The 12,532-nt window shown below is 33.9% G+C and overlaps 1 protein-coding gene across 1 annotated transcript in view; it reads left to right on the plus strand.

Moving 5' to 3' along the window:
• Positions 1–1,694: 1,694 nt before the first annotated feature.
• Positions 1,695–12,532, plus strand: part of LOC116019857 (small subunit processome component 20 homolog) — a 21,871-nt gene continuing 11,033 nt past the window's right edge. The window contains exons 1-19 of the mRNA XM_031260214.1: positions 1,695–1,834; positions 1,945–2,036; positions 2,121–2,243; positions 2,472–2,629; positions 2,746–2,790; positions 3,485–3,563; positions 3,653–3,726; positions 4,294–4,400; positions 6,212–6,394; positions 8,288–8,491; positions 8,587–8,803; positions 8,954–9,028; positions 9,141–9,484; positions 10,127–10,313; positions 10,731–10,974; positions 11,076–11,415; positions 11,579–11,759; positions 11,879–12,019; positions 12,154–12,415. Of these exons, the coding sequence (XP_031116074.1) occupies positions 1,968–2,036; positions 2,121–2,243; positions 2,472–2,629; positions 2,746–2,790; positions 3,485–3,563; positions 3,653–3,726; positions 4,294–4,400; positions 6,212–6,394; positions 8,288–8,491; positions 8,587–8,803; positions 8,954–9,028; positions 9,141–9,484; positions 10,127–10,313; positions 10,731–10,974; positions 11,076–11,415; positions 11,579–11,759; positions 11,879–12,019; positions 12,154–12,415 (3,033 nt within the window). The 5' untranslated portion in view covers positions 1,695–1,834; positions 1,945–1,967. The remainder of the gene's footprint in view (positions 1,835–1,944; positions 2,037–2,120; positions 2,244–2,471; positions 2,630–2,745; positions 2,791–3,484; positions 3,564–3,652; positions 3,727–4,293; positions 4,401–6,211; positions 6,395–8,287; positions 8,492–8,586; positions 8,804–8,953; positions 9,029–9,140; positions 9,485–10,126; positions 10,314–10,730; positions 10,975–11,075; positions 11,416–11,578; positions 11,760–11,878; positions 12,020–12,153; positions 12,416–12,532) is intronic.

A 12,532-nucleotide genomic window follows, 5' to 3' on the forward strand; every position in this document is an offset into this window, starting at 1 on the left:
CTGTGCTGAGGTGATATGGATCATGTCCTTACTACGAGAGCTCAACATTGATGACATGTATGCTCCTAGATTATGGTGTGACAATCTAGGTGCTACTTACATGTGTGCCAATCCAATCTTTCATGCCAGAACCAAGCACGTGGAGATTGACTATCACTTCGTCAGAGACAGAGTTGCTAATGGAGACATTCAGGTGAACTTTATTTCTACAAAGGATCAACTAGCTGACATCTTTACGAAAGCTCTGCCTAGTCCTAGATTTTCTTTTCTTAGAGACAAGCTTCAGGTTACTAGTATACCCTGCGCTTGAGGGGGAGTATTAGGGCTCTTGTAATTGAGTCATACTAGGACTAGTTATTCTACTCTACCTGAGACTCCCCTTGTATATATATTTCGTATTCCTTATTATTATTATTGATTGAACACTATCAATACAATCAATACATTTATTCAGTTCTCATCATGATAATATTTTTTTATGCTGTTGAGTTTTTAGTTTTTATATGATAATAAATTATATTATTATAATTATACATTATTTATTATAATAAAATAATAATAAATAATAATAATAATAATAGGCGCTACAAAGCAGAACCTGGAAGCACCTTAGGAGGGGTGCTTAATTGCATCAATTGTGCTATATATATATATATATATATATATATATATATATATATAAATCTTGTAAAAAATAAAATATCACCTTTGTGCATAGAAGATGAAATTTTAAATTATGTGGGTAAAAGAATTAAAAATAAAGCCTTTTGAACTTTATATACATGACATATATTGAGGGTATTAAAGTAAAATAAACATTATAACATAAACAACAATTCTTCAACCAAACAGATTTATATTACATACCTCAGTTTTAACCAAATATAGAAATTTAGGGGCCGTTTGGTTCGGGTCATCTGAGATTACCTAGGTAATCTGAGTCTGGTAATGTTATATTACTTTGTTTGTTTCAAGTTATGAGATTACCTGGTAATGTTATATTATCTCAAAGCTGATGTGGCGGTAATGTTTCAAGGTAATGTGATTACCCCCGTTTTTTTAGGTAATCTAAGATTACCTTGGATTATTCCAACTTTGCCCTTGTTAATTAATCCTTATCCTTATATAATAATAATAATAATAATAATAATAATAATACTAACACAATAACATATATAAAATAAATATATTTTTATATAATCAAATATACATGTGTGTATATTTATATATTTATTTTTTTAATATTAAGCATCAATACATTCATACATATAAATAAATAAAAATACACACAATAAAGGCACACAAATATATATATATATATATATATATATATATATATATATATAAGGACATTATAGTAAATTGTCCCATATAACCTAAAATATAACCCTTAACCAAACAAAGTAATATTATATTCCACAATCCAAACCAAACACATCAGGTAATCTTACATTCTCAAAATCTCACATTACCTTCCTGGAGGTAATCCTATTACCTGGGGTAATCCAAGATTCCGTGAACCAAACGCCCCCTTAATATTATCAGGAATCTAACATTCCCAGCAATCTGACAATCGTAAGGTAATCTGACATTCCGTGAACCAAACGGCCTAAACTTTTTAAAAAAATCTTCATTGAATACCTCTTTAAAATATATAAGAATACACGTATATATGTTAATTTCTAAACCCTAAAGTCCTAAACCCCAAAATTCTTTCCTATTCGGCATTCGCGTGCGCAGACGTCGGACGTAGGCACGCAGGGACGCGGGACGAGGGACGAGTGACGACATCCTATCTCCGGCAAGGAGACAACAGGAAGAACAATTGAACAAAGTAATCTCATAAATATTTAACTATCAACACTTTGTTTATGTTTTGCTATTGATTGTTAAGTGTTGATAGTTAAATGTTTTGCTAAAAAGCTATTGTCTCTATCTTAACAGCCCTTCTCCTCTCAAGTCTCACCATGGCGACAACTTCCGATGCTATGGCCGTTAAGTCTCTCAACAAGTGCTCCGGCCGCCGCCGCTTTGTTGTAAGGATTTTAGTGTGTATTCTGTGTGTTCAATTGTTTAAGTTGGGACTGAAGCTAATTGGCTTGAATCGTTTTACATCGCAGTTCAAGAATTTTTCGCAGCGAATTCAGGACATTGATATTGATGTATACCGGAGTCTTGATCCTCTGAAAACTGAACCTTCAGAAGGGTCCTCATTTTTTCGTGACTGTCTTGTGCAATACAGAGTATGTGAGCTTTTATATGTACTAAGTATTGCAACTCTACATTTAACATTTAAAATTCTAGGGCATCCTTTGACGCTTAGGTCTTCTTGTTAGAGTTTCTGATTAATAATTTCATAAAATTTGATGAGGAAATTGGTCCGTACATAGAGTTTTATATTGCTGTCATTCATGTATATTATGCTGCTCGTTTTGTGAAACTTTCACCATTCTCCCTTGACAAATTAACAGGAATTAAATACAGCTGAGGATTTTATCTCGTTTTATGAAGAAATGTTGCCCTTGGTACAAACTCTACCTCAAATTGTACTTCAGAAGGACTTGATACTCTTAGAACTTCTATCTAGATTGAACATGAAGGGAAGACTATCTCTTGAGCCCATCTTAAGGTATCTTTGCATTGTGGAAAATTCGTTGGGAGCTTTATAGTTCTTTTTGGGTGTAATAGCAAGTTTGAAATTTCATCTTACCATTTATTAATTATTATATTATATATCTCCTGCAGGTTGATTGCAGCATTATCTAGAGATCTGGTGGATGACTTTTTACCGTAAGTTTAAAATCTAACGCGAATTTTATATCTTGGTCATTTTTATTTGTTGCTAGAGGAACATTCTGTCAATTATGAAAGAAAGAAATCGCTGATGACTTGATCAGAAACTAAATGCGAAGAAAATAACTTAACTCTATTAAATCCACAAATTATTTTGAACTTGCGAAATGAGAATTGTATGATGAGCTGCTTGGCCAAATAACTACTCTATCACAAGGAATATGCATCAGCTCCTTCCTTTAAATATCCAAGCATCACAGCGCAAAAAAATAGACAATAATAGCATAGACTGCATTTCACGAAACACCTCTGCATGGTTATTAATGACCTTTAGGAATTAGGAGATTCTTACCTTGTGGCATTCCCTTAAGGTTGACTCATTATTTTTCTCCCATCTTATTTTTATTGGTTTTTGTACTTCATAGTAATGGATACCACTGCTATCAGTCAAGTTTTTGCTTTCTTTGGCTCCTTGATTTCTCTTGTTCTCCTTTCTTTTTTGTTTTGGATTATATCTGTTGGTAATATGAACTTCCAGGCAGCTATTAACCAGATGACTTTAGCTATAAAACCTTATTTCTAGCATTTAAGTTTATAATATTCTTTTGTTTGAACAAATATTGCAACATTAGACACCTAATAGTATCCTTGTTTTTTTATTTAACATTTTCTCATTTACTGTTGTTGCCAGCTTTCTTCAGAGAGTTGCTGATTCTTTGGTGGTTCTTCTAAAAAATGGTGCTGATAGAGAACCAGAAATAATTGAGCAGGTCATGGGATCCTTTAGTTGAGAAATTCCAATTTGTTCTGAAGTTTCTCACTGAAACTGACATTATCCACCTTGATCTTAATTTTGCAGATTTTTACATCATGGTCATACATTATGATGTACCTACAGAAATACCTTACCAAAGACGTAGTTTATGTTCTAAAGTAAGCTATAGTTTGTTGTGTCCTCTTTAAATGCATAATGCTTCTTCTGGCTTTCTTGAGATGTCTGTTCATCTTTCAAAAAATTTTGTACTATCAATAATTCAAAGAGTCTTCCCTTTGAAATTTATAATACTTATTTTACTCTTTTGCAATATGTATCTGTGAAGTTATAGGGACAATTATATGTCCTGGGGTCTTTGAAACTGATAGTTAAAGCATCAGAAAGAAATTTGTTCTAGACTTCTAGATCATCATTCTGCTTTCTAGAAGTTCATCAACTAACAATGTAATTTTTTATTTATTTTTTATTTTTATTTATTTATTTTTTGTTTTTGTTGCCATCTGCTGAGCTATAAATTCTCCCGACTGAATCCCTTAAATTTGATAAAAATGATGCGTCAAGGGTATTGCTTCTTGACTTGTGTGCACATGTTTGCATAACTTCCTAGTAGCTGAGGCTGTTGAGCTCTTCTCCATGCTAATGGCTATGTGTAGCTTAGTTTCATGGATTTTACTTTGCTTTACTTGCATAATGTGCAAATGTGCAATTGTTGATTTCTCTTCTAGGGTTACTGTAAAATTGAGATACTTCCCCAAAGACTATGTGCAAGAATTCATGGCGGAGTCAGTATCATTCTTATTGAGGAATGCATCTTTCAAGCAACTTAAAAAAGGTAAGGAGTGTAATTTTGTGTTTCAGTTTTGCACTTGGGTCAATATAGTTTTTTCTAGAATAGATGTATATAGCAGACTGCTCTTGCTGTAATAGTTCTTTCTGATGACACAGGTAGAAAGTGGTGTATGATTCCATAGAATGTGGTGTTCTAAACTCAATATGCATCTAATGGGTTGTTTTTGCATGAATCTAATGGTTTCAGTGTTGCACCTTGGTGAATGTACTTCTTTTCTGTAATAGATGTTGCATTGTAGCAGATTGCTCTTGCTTTACTACTACTTTATTTGGCTGGCTTTCCTTGCAATGGTTTTGATCTCTAAATGGTATTACTGTCTTATTCTGGGGAGGCAACTTTCTTTCAAAATATGTTACTTTATATGAGAACAAGAATGCTTATAAAACTACATTAGACTTTCAAGAGGAAACAACCTTGACAATATTTTAATGTGAAAATTTTCAAATTGTTTGAACTGAAGGCTTTATGTTGTGGGAAGAAAAATCTGGTGAATACAACACTGTTTTAATGTTGTACTGAGACAATGGCCCTGTTTGGTAAATAATTAGCCTATCAGCCAATTTTGGCTTATTTGACCACTATTAATTGTTTGACTTGGTTAAAAAAAATTAATATAAGTGTTTGGTTAATAAGCTTTTTGTAACTCCAAAATACTAAAATTTAAAAAGGCTACTCAAAGCAACTTTTTCAATTAGCTTTTTGAGAAAAGAAATTATACCAAACAACAATTAGCTAACAACTAATTTACCAAACACCTTTCTACAATCAGCTAATGTTATCAACTAATTATACATTCTAACCCAATCAGCTAACAACCATTTACCAAACAGGGCCAATGCTGAAGAAGATGAAGTGGGAACTTGCACAACTCTTTAGACTTATGTGTTGATGTATGAATTGCTTTGGCTGTTTAGAGTCTTGAACAATGAACATAACCTTGCCGTTTTCTATATTCTTAGAATCTATTTTTGTTCAGACTATAAACTGCCAAATTTATGTGCCTCAGAATTTAGAAGTGATGTTCTTACAAATTTTGTGTGTTTCAATGTAGAACTGACTTCGACTACATACTTAAATGCTTAATTGATTAATTCAATGTCAAAAAAGAAAAAAAGGATGGGTACTCCTGTAGGAAGTACTTTTCTGTATGCAACAATGGTTTGATCTTTCTCCTGTGTAGATTATTGCAACCCTGCAGCCTTAGTTTGCAGACCTTGCAATGCTTCTTTCTTGTGGTGTATACTGAATAGTTAGAGGTTATGAGAGGAAGAGTGTCCAAATATGATAACTGTGGTAGTAGGCCTTTTAATGTTGCACTCTTCCTGGTAAATTTTGCACCTCAATTTGTTATGATAACTGTGGTAGGTTGTCTGGATGTAAGTGACACAGATTTTGTGGCTTTGGTTTGTTGAAGATTGATTTTTTTAAAAAAATCTTATTGGGCTTTTGTTTTGACTCTGGATTCTATTCCCTTTTAAATAATTTTTTTGATCAAGAGCCATTGTGGTAACAGGGCAGAGTAAGATTTCTTGTCTCTGTTAGAGATGGTAATGTTTTTTTCCCTGACAATGCTGTGGATTGCATTCCCTACTCAGATGTGTTTTCAATGTTTTTAGGTCTCTTGACCTATCTGTTTGTTTATGTTCCTCTTCTATGCTTATGTCCACTAATATGATGATGGCATATGCTTCCATTTTTAATCCTGTTTATATCTTCCTCCACCCTCGCTTATTTCTCAACACACATTGCACTATTCTTTGTATATAAAGGAATGTGTTACTGCAAATTGCCAGGAATTCAAAATTTAATGATTGAAGTTGTGAAGAAACCATCATTGACAAGAAAGTCTGGAATCAGTTCCTTACTGTGGTATGCCATGAGGGGAACATCATCGAGGTTTCATTCAAGGGCAGATCAAGTATTGCGCCTTCTGCTTGATAACTCCCTATATAGCATCGGCGATCATTTTAATGGAGGTGAGTTCTTCTATACTTTGTATTTAACTAACATTGTTTCTCAGCATACACTCTCTGTTGTCTGCTTTAGGAGTGTGTTTCAGAGAAAATGTAACATAAAACAGCTGTGTATATACTGGTTAAGTATTAATCTTATTCCCTCTTTGTAATTAGTACCATTGTTGCATATTTGCATCCTACAAACTTTGTTCTTGAAATGAAATGAGCTGCAAAGGACTCTTTCACTTAGTTTAAGCTGTAGAATCAGTTCTAGATATTCATCCATATAGGTTGAGTTGATGATCTGTATGACCCAAAAGAAATTAACCCCGTGATTGTTTATTAGATTTTGGGGTCATGGTGCTTTATAACATGATATATATTGTTACGGAAGAGTTCTAGATATGCTTTGTTGGGGAACAACAATGTATAGAACTGAATTGCCTCTGATGGGTCAAGGTACAAAAAGCTTCTCATCCTTTTACTTGGGGTAAACTTAGCTTGAAACAAACAACTAAATATAGCTGTTTAGGGGCTGTGTGATGGGTGAATCTGATTTGGTGTGTGAGATATAATGTTGAAATTCTATGGCTGTAATAATCAGAAACAGGGGTTGGTACGATGACTTCTATAAAACTGTTACCGTAACTCACAAACAGTAGCTAGGATAAGAGGAGCAGTTTAGTATAGTAGCAACCTAAGGGAAGTGGAAGGAAGAAATCAAAAACCCTAATCACAGCTGGAGAAAACTCTAAGTGGAAATGTAATTAATTAATTATCATAATCTTCAAGTCTGGAAAAGAGGAACCTCTTATTGTTTTTATAGTATTATTGTGTCAATTTGATACTGATTGTGTATTGGACTCAGCTTAGGAAACTACTTAATAAATGGCTTGCAAGAGGCTCAAAGAAACTATTGGGACTAATAACCTTTACTAAAAACATTTCAACTAGTGCTCTGCATGCTTCTTATGAATACATAGACCAATACATCCTCAATAATAAAAGATCTGGCCTACAACAATGAACTTTTAATAAAATTTATTAAGACTCTCATAATTACAATGGACATATCCCTGTTAACAAAAAAGGTTTCTTGCACAAATAGATATCAATAGACTTTTATTTTGGTTTGAGTAAATTTATGTCTGAAAATTTTAACTAAGTTTTGAATTGGTCCAAGATGTTTAATTGTTTCACACTTTCACTTATTCTAAAACTGTCAATTATTTGTATGGTAGATTATTTAATCTTGATTTAACAAGTATTACATATTCTAAAACTGTTGGAGTTAAGTATTACAACAAGGGCTTGTTCTAGTGTTTGGTTGATTAGTTGATGAGGACTTGACTCTAAGAGAAAAGGTTGAAGGATTTTATTATCTTGGAATTATAGTTGCCCTTAAAAACTGGGATCAGGGGCTCAGGGCTTTATATATACTGAACCTTAGAGACAATCATATGAATATTCTTGACTTGATTGAATGATGGGCACTAGCCTTGGTTGGGTTGTTCTCATTGGTTGTGAGGGGTGGCAATGTCTTGTGGCAGTGGTAGTGTGGAACCAGTTCTCTTGTTGCAATTTTTACCTGTTCTTCATGCATGTCTTGGACTTTTGGATTGGGCTGACTTGGCCAATATTGGCTCATAAACTTTGGGCCTATCTTGGGTGGCCTATGAGTATTAATACCCCACTGAAACTATATTAGAAGTTCTATTGAATACAAAATGCCAATTTTGAAATTATATATATAAAAGAAGATTAAGAAACTAAGCAAACAATGAAGAATTTGAATCATATAATAAACATGATAGGTTCACTGTCAGCAAGTAATTCTATGATTTCTCTCAGCTATTTTTATTTCTGGTTCTGACTTTTCTTTAGTGCATTACCTACTCTACTTCATTTTTGCAGGTCCAGAAACTGTTCTTGAAGTTGTCATTGGTGCTTATCAGAGATTGTGTGAGGAATTGGATGCTAAGCAGCTGGACTTGATGTGGGATTGCTTATTTAACGAGATAACTAACAGTGTTGCTAATGGTCATTCTATGCATCTTCGCCGAGTTTTATCACTGCTCATTTCTACTGTGCAAAAGGAATATGTGGAGAAAATCTCTGGTGGAGTATAAAATGATATTTACTTTGTTTTTTAATTATTTTACTTTGCTTGTATCTTGTCTTGGAATGATTTTAAGGTTGTTCACTTTGTACAGATTACCAACCAATGCTAGAAGTGATTAGTTTGCTTGTACAAACTTACATTGTGCCATCATCCACCTTGGAGGCACTGAACCCAGCATCAGAGCTTGTTGATAAAATTTTGTCATTGATGCTTTGTGTTGTTGATGGTCTCCACAAAACTAATAACTTATCAGCTCTCTCCTGTACTTCGTTGCAATGGGCTCCTGTGTTTGACTTGAGGAATAAAAGGTATTATTTTGATGTTAATAGTTAGTTTTTCTTATTATTATTTTATTTCTTTGATAAATGTTTTGTTACAACTTACAAGTTTCTGCTTGTATCTCACTTTATCTAACAAATTTATCTGTCTTCTGATATTTTATGCATGTGCTGTTTCAGTTTGGCTTCATTTCTCAAAGAGTTTATATCAAAGGACCCCTCTATTCTCTATTTTTTCAGAGCTAACATTATTAGGTAATGCTTTTCTTACTTTCTTAGATTTGATGTGTGGAGTACAAATGATCAAATTATATAGTTGCTATTTGTGTAATGTGTACTGATTTCAATTTTTGCAATTGGATTTCAGTGCCTTAAATGATTTACTAGAGATTCCAGAGGATGAGATTATATATTTGCTGCACATTTTTTGTGAGAGGCTACAAGTACAACAGCTGAATTTCTTAGATGGAATACCCAATGAGAAAATTTTGAGAATTTGCAGTTTCCTTGATAAAGCTATAAATTTTTGGATTCAGCTAATCAAAGATGCAGTGAACAAGGATTTTTCCTCTGCTGAAATTACAGAGGATAGGTTGGCAGTCCTGTGGGGAACTATTGGCTGCTATCCATACATGATTGATGCCAAACGAAATCCTTCACTGCTTATGGACTTAATATATGCTATAGATGAGCTTTTAACGGTGAAATCGGGTACGACATTTTATCAAATATCATGTACTTAATTGACCTATCTGGGTATTCTGTTGTTTTGCTTTGACTGTTCCTTGGAAACTCCTACTGAATCACAGGACAGCTTGCGTAATTCTTCCTTCCCTAAACTGTGCATGATGCGGAAGCCTTGGGCTCTGCATATGACCTTAATTAGATTAATTAACCGTCCGGTACACAATTGCCTTCAGGGATTGTCTATTAGTACCGTTCTCCCTGATATACCTGTATTTTTATGTTGCTGGTTTCTTTTAAAGTACCTGGGGACTAGGCTTGTTAGGGTTGCTGGTGGTGTTGACTTTTACGTTATGGAATAGTGCACTCTGTAAACATACAAAAGCTTGTGTGCTTCTTCCTTCCCCAAACTGTGCATGATGTGGGAGCAATGTGCACTGTCTGACCTTTTTCCAATTGGGAAATAATTATCTCTCTCTACAAAATTGTCAAAAGGGTTCTGTCCTTTATTATTATGTTTGATGGTACTGTATGTCTTGCTAATTCATGGGCAGATGGAGAACAATTAGTTCAACATTATATAGTAATATAAGTTGTAGATTCTTTTAAATACACTATTTCTAGAAGTTTTGTAGTGATTATCTTTTTGCGCTCTGATGAATTTCGCAGATTTATGTAGAAAAACTTGGCAGTGCTTGATTGGTGCCACTTTGGGTTCTTTTCTTAAAATTCTGGACAATCAAAATGCTGCTTTTCTGGAGTCTGAAGTGAATAAGCTTTTAGATCTTGCAAGAAGACACAGAATGTGCTCTCAGATATTATCTGCAGTGGCTGATATTTTGGATTCTATTTATGGGTAAGTTTTTTGCATCTATTTATTTATTAACTATTTTATATTTTGTGATAACTGTGTGCATGATTCTGGTCATTGTGCACTACAACACTGAACCAATGGTAACACCATGTAAATTTCTTTCACTTTCTGGCCTTTTTCTCTTTCCTGGAAAAAGAAAATACTCTCCACTTTCTTTTGGCTTTACTTTCCTGTAGATGCATCATCTTCTCTCCTTTTGGCTTTACTTTCTTGTAGATATACTATTTTATTTCCTTTAGTTTTAAGTTTTTTAGACATACCTATCTGCTCTCCTTTTACATCTGTCTCTTGTTATTCTTGTTTTCTGTCCAAGAAACACTGTACATGATTTCTGTTTCGTGTAGTGAGCTGCGATTCTATTTATACTCTAATTTTTTATAACTATGCTTCCACATCCAGAAAACAAGCCAATACTCCTGTTAAACGATATCATCCTGAGCTTGCTGCAAGTAAAGTGGTGGGTGCCTTGGATATATTCTCTGAAAATTTGCGCAACTGTGACAAGGAAATCCGCCTATCGACTTTAAGAATCTTGTGCCATTATGAACCTTTATGTGATGGATATTCTACAAATGGACATGCCGAGAAGAAAAGAAGAATTGATGATTCCCAGATATGTGCTGTAGATGACCAGCAGAATAATGTATGTACAGTAACATTATAATCTCTTCTTGTAAACTTGTAGCATGATTTGTTTGGTTGTTACAAGGTGCCTGTTTTTCATCAATTTTTTTTTGTTATCAGGTTGTTCAGCTCCTCCTGTCAGTTGAAGAAATGCCTCTTTCAATTGCCACCAGCAGAAAAGTTATTCTACTTATCTCTAAAATTCATATGAGTCTATCTGCTGCAAGGATAGACGAACGATATATACTTGTGGCTTTGAATGGTGTACTAGGGATCTTCCACAACAGATTTAGCTATTTATGGGGTCCAGCTTTGGACTGCACTTCTGTCCTACTTGGCCAATACTTTGGGATACTTTGGGACAGATTTGTGAAGTACCTTGATTACTGCCTCTCTATCATTTTGGGTCATGATGATCAAGCTTATAAGAGCAATACCGACTCATTTGGCAAGGATGCTGGTATGTTGCATTGTAAATCCTCAGATTTTGATTTTGTGCTTCTAGTGCCCCATGATCTAGGCATTGAGCTTGATTACAATTTCCCCAATAAGCAATCACTTTATTCTGATTCACGTGCTTGTAAATAATTTCTGATGGTTTTTTTTTTTCCTCTGCTACTTAGATCTGATCGGGCTGTTCTGCTCTTATCGTTGTTCAATGTCAGATAGTACTCCATCTGCAACAGTTTTATCTTTATTGATTCAATCTTTACAGAGAGTTCCATCTGTTGTTGAATCTCGTTCTCGGCAAATAATACCTTTATTCTTGAAATTTCTAGGGTACAGTGTTGATGATCTTGTGAGGTGATTCCATTTTTATACATATTCTTTTTAGTAAGATGTTATTTATGTGCAATGTTTTGTTTTGAAAATAAATATTTCCTTTCCTCGATTATCATTCTATTATTTGTTTTTAAATGCAGTGTTGAATCATATAATATACTGAATTGCAAAGGGAAGGAGTGGAAGGAGGTTCTTAAGGAATGGCTAAACTTATTCAAATTAATGAAAAATCCCAAGGCATTTTACCAGAGTCAATTTTTCAAAGACGTCTTACAATATAGGTTGGTAAAATCATGAATTCACATGCATAATGTTTTTTTAAAAAACTTTTTGCATTGTTCTTTTGGTCTGAATTTTAAGGATGTTGCAAGTCCTTAGTAACAGTATGTGCCTTTTTCTTGCTGGTGTTACCCAGGCTTCTTGATGAAAATGATGCTGAGTTGCAGATGAAAGTTCTTGATTGCCTGATGAATTGGAAAGATAACTTTTTGCTCCCTTATGATCAGCATCTAAAAAATCTGATCAGTGCAAAGAATTTGAGAGAGGAGCTCACAACTTGGAGCTTGTCAAGGGATTCGAATCTCATTGACGCACATCATAGACATTTTCTTGTGCCTACTGTCATCCGCATACTGGCTCCAAAAGTGAGGAAGTTAAAATCTCTTGCATCAAGGAAGGTATAATTAGACATGTCAATCTTCTTCAATTCCAGTTCATTTTCCAACACAGTGATGACTCTTCTTCTTCTTTTTTTTTTTTTTTTTTTTTTTTTTTTTTTTTTTTTTTTTTTTTTT

The sequence above is a fragment of the Ipomoea triloba genome, chromosome 5, assembly GCF_003576645.1.
Source record: "Ipomoea triloba cultivar NCNSP0323 chromosome 5, ASM357664v1".
NCBI classification, from domain to species: Eukaryota; Viridiplantae; Streptophyta; class Magnoliopsida; order Solanales; family Convolvulaceae; genus Ipomoea; species Ipomoea triloba.